The sequence below is a fragment of the Ursus arctos genome, unplaced genomic scaffold (assembly GCF_023065955.2).
Source record: "Ursus arctos isolate Adak ecotype North America unplaced genomic scaffold, UrsArc2.0 scaffold_11, whole genome shotgun sequence".
Classification (NCBI taxonomy): domain Eukaryota; kingdom Metazoa; phylum Chordata; class Mammalia; order Carnivora; family Ursidae; genus Ursus; species Ursus arctos.
This window is the reverse complement of record NW_026622775.1, coordinates 5669950-5682264: the sequence shown is the minus strand read 5'-3', so window position 1 is coordinate 5682264 and position 12315 is coordinate 5669950. Positions and strand designations below refer to the sequence as shown.

The 12315-nt window shown below is 40.2% G+C and overlaps 1 protein-coding gene across 3 annotated transcripts in view; it reads left to right on the top strand.

The window, feature by feature from the left end:
- ELOVL6 (ELOVL fatty acid elongase 6) overlaps positions 1-12315 on the top strand; it is a 126134-nt gene that overhangs the window by 67174 nt on the left and 46645 nt on the right. The window contains exon 1 of one of the 3 annotated variants that reach the window (XM_044384244.3): positions 4152-5689. The exons of 1 other annotated variant lie outside the window; for it this stretch is intronic. In XM_044384244.3, coding sequence (XP_044240179.2) covers positions 5409-5689 — 281 coding nt within the window. In that variant the 5' untranslated portion in view covers positions 4152-5408. Of the gene's footprint in view, positions 1-4151; positions 5690-12315 lie in introns of those variants that run through there. One more of the 3 variants, XM_026499186.4, reaches the window with a different exon arrangement.

Below are 12315 nucleotides of genomic sequence, written 5' to 3'. Positions count from 1 at the left end.
AATCGACTTGACCTAGAGGCAGTCCGGGCATATTTTTCCAGAAAATGATGAGGATAGGTGAAAAAGAACGTTCAACGTAGTGAGAATGACATTGTGCAAATGCAAGGTGGAGCAAAGGTGTGATGTCTTTTGAAAATCGCAGTATGGCTATAACATAGGGTGTTCCAGGGGAAGTTATAAGACACAATTCCAGAGTAGACAGGTAATATCATTTGAATCATGTAAAAGCATTTGGAGATAGTCCGAGACACAAAATCAAATCTCTTACAATTCTTAGAGAATTTAATGACCGTATGAGATTAATGACATTCCTGTTCAAATAGACAAGGTAGTTGGAAAATATAACGTACTTGTCTTTTACGATTTAACGTTTATATTTCTTTATAGATAGTCTTGTACATGTGATCTCAACAATTTGTCAATGCTAGACTTTAGGATCTGAACACACAGGAACATCGCGTGTCCTTTTGGACACTGGAACTACGGAAAAGATCAGTCTAAGTGGAAGGGCTCAAAGACAGAAAATTGTGTGATATGCCAAAGATCTTCCAGTGTGTCCAGCCATTACATCATCAAGGGAAAGTGACCTCAGCATGCAAAACAGTAGGCAAACGTGCAGACTGGAGAAGGATTAGTCAGCTTCTAGTGCGTGATGACTCTGGGGGAAGCATTCGCTGGAGGCTTGGACCTGATAAGCAAGGGTAGTGTTTCTAGGTTATCTTCCTCAAGCTCTGTCTCCCTCTTAAAATCAATCACCTACGAATAAGACTTTAAAAAAGGAATACTTTCTTGGAGAAAAAGTGGATTTCAGATGTGAGTAATAATTTACATTTTTGCATGTAAAAAAGAGCAATGAGATGTGGATGGAAGCTGGAAAAGGTGATGGTAAGCACCACTACTGTTGAAAGAACCCACTGAGAAGCAGCATACGTTCTAGAATGCCCATATAATGTAGAGGTTCAGTGCACAGGCTCTGACCTTGGCTGCATAAGTTTAAGTTCAGCACCGTCACTTCAAAGCTCTAGATTCTTGTTCAAGTTACTTAACCTTGTTCCTTAGTTTTTCTTTGTCTACAAAATGCAGATGGTGGTGGACTCTTTGAAATATACATGAGACATTGTATATCTAAAAAGTGCTTGGAACACTAAGAACAGGGCCTGGGATATAGTAAGTGTTCCCTTTAAAAAGTTAATATTACTTTGACTAAATTGAAACACATTCTGTTTTACTGGTCTGCAGCAACGCACAGGCCTGCGTTCCAAGCCAGCCTTCAACTTTGTGTCTTTTATGGACCAGTAAGTTCCCGTAGCAGAGATTTGTGTAGATAGCTGCAACTTATGGACGGTCAATAAATACTTGTAAATGTTGTTTTCAATGTAGCCCTTAGGCGTCTAGTGTTTCTCAAATTGGTTCAAAATGCTGAAGATCAAAGGACATATCTTGAGTAAATACATGTCAATCCTTTCTCTTTCTTTAACTTCTGTTTTCTTTTGGTGGGAAACCTTTCTGGGTAAGCATAGCTAAGTAAGGACCATTCCTTCAGTATTCTCAAATTTTTGCCGAGAAAATCAGCCTTGACAAAGAAGAACAGTAGGAACGAGAATAGTGAAAGCAAAGGCTCAGGTTTACTCTCTGAAGTGATTGCTCTCTCGTGACATGGCACGTGCGTGCCACCACACGCAATCCAAAGGACATAGTCTCTCCTAATGCACACCCCACAGGGAACGCTCTTGGGAATATGGGAAGACACATTAACTTTCTGGCTTTCAAAGAAGCCATGAGTCAGATACACTCTCTTCGCTCCCTAAGCATCTTCACCTTCTTGTGAAGAAAAGGCTGCTGTGGGCATTGTTATTTTGAGAATCTTTTTCGTCAGAACCCATGCTTGATAAATCCCAGCTGTACCTTAGTCGTGTCCTAAGACACATCTGACAGACATAGAAAAAAAGAAATTATTTTTGTCTCACAACCTAGTAGTCCAAAGAAACTTGTAAAAGTAAAAGTAATTCTTCTTTCATCCTCTAAAGAATAGAAGCTATGCTCTTAATGTTTGAGTTTTCTAATAGATCTTGAGATTTTTGCTATTACACGTTTTTCCCCCAAAATCTTATCATTTTTTCTAGCTTTGACCCTGTGAGTGAAAGGGGGGGGGGGGGAAGCAAAGTGAAGGTCTTTGTGGGAAATGAAGTAAACAGAAAGGTAAAAGGCCCCTAAACCAGCTTTGGACACTCTCTGGCAGGTTTCACTCTGGTTTCCCCTGTAGAAACTGATGACGTGAACATTATAGAGAACAGCTTCCCGTTCAACTCATTCGGCTTGTTACACATTCATCAGGGGAGAATCAGTAGCTCCCAGTGTGGCGAAAATGTTAGGAAGGACAGATCTGAGAGTAGCTAATAAAAATAAACAGTAATTTGTTCTAAGGTTTAGAAAACAGTATGATTGATTTTGTTTATCACATTTGGCATAATTTATCATATGAGAGCACCTATTTTCCTTATATAATTCTGAGACTTACAAAATAAAGTTTTTCCTACTCTTAATTTTAAAAAGTTTGTCATAGAAACCTTTATTGTTATCAACTTGTCGTACTTTAATGATTTAGAAGAGAGTAAGAACTTAAAAGATCTACATATCAGTTGTAAATCCTGATGGTCTAATGTATTTTTACAGCTGCCCCATCCAGAGCTAAGTTAGGACTGGCTCTCAGGGAATTATCTTAGACTTGTAGGATTGGTTCGTAAAGACATGCCTGGAAATAACTGGAATTCTACTTCAAGAAGAATCTGAACTCTGTCTGTTGGGTAGGGGGTTGTCTTGGCAACCTGTCTTGACTAACCTTCCTTTCAGATTATCCCTTTCGCTTGGAGAGATACTATAAAATCATTTCTCAGTGACCTTCACGACAAGGAAAGCATTACAACAGAAAGCATTGCAACTTTGTAAGAACTGATCATTCACGTCGTCACCAGGCTGTACCATGTTTCCATTGTAGGCAGAAGTGAAGGAAAAATTGACCCGAATTGGTTGTTTGGTCTTGTCTTCAATTTTAAGTTAAAGTGCTGATTTGAAAAGAGAAGTTTACTCTGTGCTTAAAATCAGTTTGAAGCAATATCAGCCCCAGTGTATCTGAAGTATGAGTGATGTCATCCCACCTAGTATATGTGTTTTTTGAAGCTATATCACATTTCAACGTACATTCTCTTGAGTTTTCCAATTTCTCTGTTCTTTTTTTTTTTAACATTTATTTGAGAGAAAGAGAGAGCACGCATGAGCGTGCGAATGGAGGGGGAGGGGCAGAGGAAGAGGGAGAAGCAGACTCCCCACTGAGCAGGGAGCCCGACTTAGGGCTCAGGCCTCTACCCTGAGATCATGACCTGAGCTGAAGGCAGACGCTTAACCGACTGAGCCACCCCAGTAACCCCCCCGCCAAAGATGATTTCCTCTTTCTTAATCTCTTTCTCTATAGTCCCTTATCCAACTCTTCAAGGTTTAAACACTGGGGAGATGAAGAGAGAACCAGCAAAGGAGAATGAAAAAAGCCAATAGTGAAGTTGGGAAAGAAATAGGGAAAATAGCGTCCCAGAAACCAAGTGAAGAACGAGTTACAGAAAAGGAGTTAACATCTGTATCAAACGCCGCTGCTCGCTAGCCGCCTGGGATGGAGACGCCTTCTTCATGGATTTAACAGTAAGAGCGATGAAGCACAGAACAGCGGGCTTGCCGCAGATGGGACAGTGGCCCTGGATGGAGCCTGTAACGTATGTTTTAAGATTTAAATGCAAGTGATAGTCACAGTGCGAACAACCTTTGTTGTCACAAAAGAGTGTAAGATGGCAATTTAGAACTTGTGACAGTGGGGATAAATTGAATACATATTAGTTATTTCGAATAAATTGTGTATGCTACTTAGAAATTCCAAGCTTTGGGGGCGCCTGGGTGGCACAGCGGTTAAGCGTCTGCCTTCGGCTCAGGGCGTGATCCCGGCGTTATGGGATCGAGCCCCACATCAGGCTCCTCCACTATGAGCCTGCTTCTTCCTCTCCCACTCCCCCTGCTTGTGTTCCCTCTCTCGCTGGCTGTCTCTCTCTCTCTGTCGAATAACTAAATAAAATCTTTAAAAAAAAAAAAAGAAAAAAGAAATTCCAAGCTTTGGCGCCTAGTCCATTGTAAGGTATATGAGAAATCCTATGTGACTACTGAGAGTTCAAGTACTGATTTGTGAGTTTATATGCATATGAGCAGCTTCGGGACAATCCGTGTAACAGCGTGACTCTCAGCCCCTTGCTTTCCAAAGTGCTTTCTTGACTTGGAGGGAAGAGGTTGGCTTTGGATCTAACAAACCAAGAATAGGCAAGAAGGGTTTGCCCTCTGCGGGGCTGTCCCTTAGCAGCAGCAGCAGAAAAATGCTTCAGACTTTATTATTATTTCAAGTTATGCCGTGTGGCAAAATGAATCATGGTCCCTGAAAGATGTCCATGTTTTATTTGTGAATTTGTGAATGTGTTTCTCTTCTATAGCAGAAGAGACTCTGCAGGTGTGATTAGGTTAAGGATTTGGAGATGAGATTGTTGGGGAATATCAGGGTGGGCCCAATCTAATCACATGAGTCCTTAAAATTGGAGAACCTCTCTTTCCAGGGTGTGGGCCTGGATTATCTGTCGAACCCAATGTAATCACAAGACTCCTTAGGGGGGAGGTTAAGATCGGAGTCAGAGGAGGTGACAGGACGACAAAAGCAGAGTTAGAGAAGGCAATGTGACCCTGGAAACAGAGGTTGGAGCAATGCATTTTGAATGTGGAGAAAGCCGAGGCCGGCAGGCAGCCTCTGGCAAAGAAGGAGATTGCCCCCTAGAACCTCCAGAAGGAACGCGACCGAGGCTACACCTTGAGTTTAGCCCCGCAAGGCTCATTTCAGACTTCTGACTCTGGAGCTATCCGATAATCAAGCCACGTTGTTGGAAGCCATTCCATTCGTGGGAATGTGTTACAGCCTCAATGAGGAAGCAACGCAGCCCAGTTCCTAAGGCGACTGTCCTCATTACCAGAGTGCTCAAAGCTCGCGTCTTCAGGCCTCGTCTTCTTGTCACTGAACGAGCATTCAGATCTGGAAGGAGCAGTGTGAATGCTCTAATCAAAATCGTGCCGTATTATTGTTTTCAAGAGCACAAGAGAGTTCTTTCTTGGGTAATTGGGTGATAGCTCATAGGTGAAAAAAAAAAAAGTCTGCCATTTCCACTCCCTTGCTAATAATATATTTCTTCCTGTCTTTGCCAGTTTTTACTCAGACTTCATTTCTTACATAAAATTGATTTTGGTGCCAAAAAGGTATCCATGAACTATGCCACGAAATAGTCTTTACCACTTCTGAGCTATTTTCTCCCTAATCCAGAAATAGCATTTGGGACATGTTTTCTCATTGCTTTTCCCACCCCTCTTTCAACATTTCTATCCAGGGGGAAAGTCAGTGGAACAGTATGTTTAATCACCCGGTAGTTACCATGAAAACATGTGGGTTTCTTTCTTTTTTTTTTTTTTCCTTGATAGTATTTTCTAGCTTCTTTAGAGTTGTCCGAAGCAATGAGGATACACGAACACTCTCTACATGTAAGGTGGTAGTAGCGGCACAAATGGATCATCTTCCAGTTCAAACGAGTAGCCGTGGAGTAGGAAGCGCTCATAAATGTGGGTATGTTTGTGCTTGTTGGGCGCTGGTGTCTGTGCAGCTGTCACTTTGATTTTAAGTCTGGGAAAATTGTGTGTCTGAATTGGACTTAATCTTGTAAACCTGAAATCTGGTTTCCGTTCCATTGTGATTAATCATAAATGCTTTTTATAGTGTTTTTTCACTTCTGGCTTTAGTCTCCAACTCTCAGATAAATCTGTTTTCTACAGAACATTTCAGGGCTTCTTTAGGATGAAGACAGGCAGGAAACATATTTCTGTATTTGACTCTAGTTTTTATTTTTATATATTTTTAATATCCTATAAAATTTTTACTCTTCCATTTCTACGATTAGCAGACCATTAGGATAGATAACAAGGTTCAAAAACAAACAGACAAACAAAAACTTGCGGCTTTGACACAAGCCCATAATTAATTAGACTTTGTGTGACTTCTGGTTCAAGAAAACTTTATTTTCAGGGGGAAAAATCCCTAATGCCTTGTTTCTACTTCGTAGTAGATTTTAAGACTGTAAGAGGTAAAATTTAATCTGATAACAGGGAGTCACTCACTGCTCTTCAGAATTTTAGTGTGCTTTCTGTATTCATCATTCTGTTCATTTTAGGCATTATCCTGATCTTAACGGGTGAGCATTTCTTCATTGGAAATTCAGATGAAAGCTTTCTTTTTCTTAGAACAAAGGGCATTTCTTTAAGGGAATTAGCACAATGAAAGTGAAGTGCTGATGGAACCACTTTCTGAATTCTCTTTCTGCCTGCTGTCTCCTACTTAGAACTTACTGTTTTTTTACACGGCCTTTAAAATGTATTGTTTTGCCATGACTAGTATCAGTAGCTGATATATTATAAGACGGTTACTTGGTTACTTGACAATTCTAACTCAAAGTGACAATCAGTACCAGGTAATCAGGTTGAGCCACGCTCTCAAACAAACCAGAAATTACAAATGAGTTTATCGATGACAACTCGTTATTAGTTCGTAGTGGGAGATTTGTCTACCAAGATCACTGGCAAAAGTTTTATTCACAGGTGGTTGCAAGCTTTACTCTTTCCAAGGAGATAAGAAACTCTAACCATTGTCCAAGCAAGAAATGTAATTCTTTCTTTGTTTCAGTGGTCTCTAAAATCCTTAATTCTAACTTTGAACTTGAATCTTTGTGATCAGTTTTATAAAACCATGTTTTCTAAAACGAAGAAAAATATTCTTGCACCTCCATAAGATGCAAGATTTTAGGATTAAAAGTGGCATTTGCTCTAGAGGACAGTTTAGGGACACTGAACCAAGTATCAGCTTTATTGAAACAATGCCACGATTGGCCTCGCCATTTGCTATCCTTTTCTCAGGACCGGAGGATATTCATTCTTAAGTGAATAAAACTTCAAAGTGGTCCCATCTGATAATTCCTGGGGAGAGCAGCGGTTCATTAAAGAAGTTTCTTCCGTTCACACCCCTGCACTCAGGAACCCCTGCAGCTACTGAGGCTGGCAGTGTGGGCTGTGGGGGACGAACGTGTGTGCCGACTTAGAGATCGGGAGTCAGACTTCAGCCACATCTGCCCGCGAGAAGAGAAGTCATCAGTGCCATGTTTCCCTGTGAACGTACCCTGTTTATTCTGCCCCCCATCCCGGCCCAAAGACTTTGAGTGCTCTCCATGGCCTGAACCAGTTGTCTCCATCTACCTTTCAAGGGCCACGGGCAGTGACACTTCCCCCTACTCTCCCCCCAGGCACATCATGGTATACACACGAGTGAAATCATTCTTATTTATTTAAAAAGAAGGAAAGAAAGGAAAATGAAGCCACGGATTCCAGTGCTATACTTCAACTATTAGTCCTAACCCATTACTGACCACACACCTTACTCAATCTTGAGGAGAAGCTCCAGGCCTAACTCTGCTGCCGGAATTTAATCCGCATTCCCAAACTGACTTTCTCCCATGACTCCCCACTGAGGAAACAACAGGTCTGACACATGCCCGGCTTAGCTCATGCCTACGGCACTGCTTTCCTCCCACCCCAAGTTCCCACTTACGTCTGTCCATCCATCCATCCAAAGCCTTAAGGGGTGTATGCAGAAGCAGAATTTACTCTTACATAGGGATTGGTTCATTATGATTTTTTCATTCAAGAACATACTAAACACACTGCAAATGACAATGATAGAGTTCATTTAAATTGTGAACGGACGGGGGCGCCTGGGTGGCACAGCGGTTAAGCGTCTGCCTTCGGCTCAGGGCGTGATCCCGGCGTTATGGGATCGAGCCCCACATCAGGCTCTTCTGCTATGAGCCTGCTTCTTCCTCTCCCACTCCCCCTGCTTGTGTTCCCTCTCTCTCTGGCTGTCTCTCTGTCTCTGTCAAATAAATAAATAAAATCTTAAAAAAATTAAATAAAAAAATAAATTGTGAACAGACGGATGGGTGTAAGCATTTTTTATCAGCAACTGATAAAACAAAGGTAATTAACGGGTATCTTGCCAATTTAAGTATTAGAGTGATGACATTGTTTATGGGGCTGTGTGTGTTTGTGATTTTAATATTTTGAAAGTAGAAATATCCTATTTCCCCCTTGTAAATAGAGAGCCAACAAGAAAATAGAATTCATCAAGATTTTTAAAAAGGTGACAAGGGGCAAAAATGGTATGTTGCCGTATTATGTACAAGCAGCTTTCTGTAACAGGTCTGAGGAGTGTACTTTCCTAGAAAGAGATACGTAGGCACGTCATTCAATCCATTGTACTAAATACAAGTCTACTCTGAGCATGGCCTAGTTCAACAATAGAAAAACAATTACAAAAACTGGTTTTCTTGCCTTTTTTTTTTTTTTAATAAGTAAGGAGAACCTGTGATCTTTCAGTTCACATCTGAGAGGAAAGCAAAATAAGAAAGAGGTGTTTGCAACTCAAAGAAATTCAGAAACTATGTGGCTTCCTCGGTCACACATAACTGGTTAGAATAACAGCATTTCTTTAGTCACGGCTTTGTTTTGCGATTATAAAGCATTTGCATTTATTATGGATCTATTTCATTTGTATTTATTATGGATCTATTTCCACTCTTATTCTCCAAATCATTCATTGCCAGAATTTCTGGGCAGAGTTAATTTCCAGTTATAATTTACTTGTGAATAACAACGTCTGGAAAATTCCCATTATTTGTAATGTAGAAAAATGCCTGTATGAAGTGTTGGGGGGAATTCTCAAGAACAGGACAGATTCCAGTCCCAGGGCACAACTTCAGGATCTAGCTATCAGCCAAAGCAGGTGAGGTGTTCAGGTGTCCTTTTCTTTCTTCCTCAAAGCTTTGTTTGCATTTTCACAACTCCTTGTACCTTACACATGCATGGTAAAAAACAAGGTCACTCCGGCACAAAGGAGTTCAGACCATCTCCCAGGGAAGTGTTCATTAGCAAATACCCTGTGTTGAAAGGCCACCCACATGAAAGAAAGTTTCACCATTCTCAGATGAACTTGTCTGACTCTCTGGAAGAGCACAAGTCAGCCAACAGAGAACTTGGAGTTAGTGTTAAGGGACTCAAGCTAGGCCCTGGTTTCAGTGGAAGCTCAGGGGTTGGCGGGGGGGGGGGGGGAGTTTGAATGTATACACACTCGTTGACAAGTGTTGTTGGGTAGAAAAATAAGTACAAATCATTAGCAGCTACTGTGGGGAGAATAGGAAAAACACCCCCTAGGAATGTTTTGGACCAGGGTAGCATGACAGAGAAATCCAGCTTTCTGAGGATAAATGATAAAGCCATTATCTGTTTTTATTAGTTATGGGCCCATGTCCATTCACATCAATGACAGAAATGGAAGGGGGGAAAAGAGTAAATGCGAGGGGGCAAAGCTCAAAGCACATCAGTATTTCGTTGGGGTGTTCTTTACGTAGTTGGTTACCTTGTAATTATAGCTACAGAAGCACCGTCCTGAAAAGTATTAGGCATCTGTATAGTGAAGGGTTGGGCTATACGATACACGTTTAAGATTCTGTAGCAGGAGTCCCTACCCTCCGGAAATTGCTAGTTATCCAGTAACAAAACAATGTAGTGTTACCATTATACCCAGCTATGGAGGCCTGCCAGAATATGAAGTATTATTAGATTACCATGGAAACATTAGGGAAGTCTTCTATCCCCATTAAATAGTAAGAGGGCTAGCAGGAAGTCATTCTTCATCTTGACAATAATTGAACCTTTACCAAAGAGATGGCAGAACCGAAAGGCAGCTTGAATCCATTTAAATTGGCCAGTTTGCTAAAGAGAATCTTACCTTATTCTAAGCTAAATGGAAAAAAAATCATAATACATTCAATTATAAATGATACATTTGGATTTCTCAGTTGGAAGAGGTAAGAGTTAATGCTTCCTTAGATGACTCCCTCTTACAGAAGAAGCCTAAGCTTAATTCTAAATTAACCTAAAGCATTACAGACTTGAATTTCACCACAGTAGAAGATTTACGAAGTATACAATAAGCAACTTATTTGTATTGTAGCCTACACAGTTAATTTATCTTTTTCTACCTGCTTGAGCAAAATTTTGGTAGTTTTGGCCCATATACAATATGTAGCTATGTGACCATAAGAAACTAATGTTATCCAACACCCCACCCCATCAGCCATTCCCTCTCCTGTAGAACGAGAAAATTGGGCTCCATCTCTCTGAGGTCTCTTGTAATTCTCAGATTCTTTGTGTCTATTCCGATTGACTTGGTTGCCCTAGCTATGGAATTGAAGGTTGGTAAAAATAATCTTTAGAAAACACATGGAAAAGAGAATGGTCTGTGCCAGGAAGTTAGTAGTGCATTAGGACTAATTCTCATTCTGTAGCTGAAGAAATGTAGAGGAAAACATCCGAGGGAAGATTTTGGTATTTTTCTTGGTTCTTCAAGGCGCATTTTCCCCCCCTAATGGCTAGAATGATAGGATCGTATACAGACATCCATTTAATTTGGTTCATAATTGCGAGTAATACAATTAATCCAATGATAACCAAAATCCAAATTAGATTGAATAAGCAAGAGAGACAATGATAGATAATTTAAGGAAAAGCTTTTGGGGGACATATATGGTTCGTTTGTATTCTCTAGGAGGTAAACAGGGTTTGGAGCCAAGTGTTCCAGCCCTCAAAATATGATAGTTGAAACACAAAGGCATGGGACTCCTCTGGTCTATTCACAGTGAAACAATGTGCCACACGATTCCACAATGACCATGCAGTTCAATAGGAGGGCTGGTGGAATTCTTATATGCCTGTAAGATAACACATTTTATAGGCATATACACCCTTTTTCCTCCTGAAAGGTTACCACAGGAGAACAGGGAGATCTGAGGCTTAACCTCTAAGCCTGTTTGCTTATCCGTAAAACGAAGGTAATGCTCTACATACATTAGGGGTGGTTAGGAGGATCGAAGGAGAAAGCGCTTTAGCACTGTGCGCCCGCCCACAGGACTCACTCCCTAAATCATACCATGAATATTGTCACCCACCGTTACCTTTATAATTTAGAAAAGCATAATTAAATTGTTTTAAAAATTTAGAAAACAATATAGACTATTTCATATTACCATTGCTTGCATTAACTCGATAGAATTTGTTTCTTAGCGAGTCCTTGCTTAGATGTGTGTAAATGCAAACGGTGATTAGGACTCAATTTAGTGACATACACTTGAAAATTTCATATATAACATATATATGAGTGTACTTACCTACACTCATTCACATTCATACTCATATTTATTATTTACACATATTTGCAGCCAAAAGTACTTTCTTCTTGAAATGTTTAAGAAAGTTTCCATAAAATTGTCTCACATTTCCACCTCTCTTTGAAGTATAGAAATTGCCTGTTTCTTTATGGAGGAAGAAAATGGATCGTGTTTTTTCCGAATACTTCATTCTTTAGTAATTCATGTGTTACTAGGAAAGTACAGCCATTCATTCACTCAGTTAATGTTTGCTGAGCACCTAAGTACATAGGTGCATAATTATTTTTCCCTCTCAGGAAATTTGATGTGACAAGACCATGGTCATCCAACAAATATTTATCAAGTAGTGACTATATGCCCAGGTCTTGTGTTTCAAAGGGAATCTGCAAACCTCAGTTGGAAGTGGTGTATTCCAACTTTATGGGTTGATTTCTGGAATACCGCTTTATCAGGTGGTGTTCAACAAATAGGTCACATGGCATTCACTGAAGTAAGTGTGTTGTTTGTGTAAATAATTAGATCTCTCCTTAGCAATACATACCAGCGGTATCCACAATTAGGGAGGAAAATAGGAGGCATTTTGCAAAAAATGCTCTTCTGGTTAATTCATTTTGCTTTTGGTATTATGCTTGTTACTTACTTTTCAGCGAGTTCCCTTTTAATCTCATTGAGTGGGGAATATCCATTTTAAGAGAAATACTGCTTTTTTAGGAAGTTCATTCAGGTGTTTAAATTATTTACAAGGCCTCTGTTACTTTCTATTGAATCGTAGTTCTACAGAATCTTGTTGGTTTTATTTTTGTTCTTATTGGTATTATCAATACCACCGTTTCGTTCTTGGAACAGTTGTAAACCAGCAGGACCTAGAGATTCTAATTCATGTTGCTTGTACATTTCTGACTGAGAGTTCCACCTAAGCCTGACA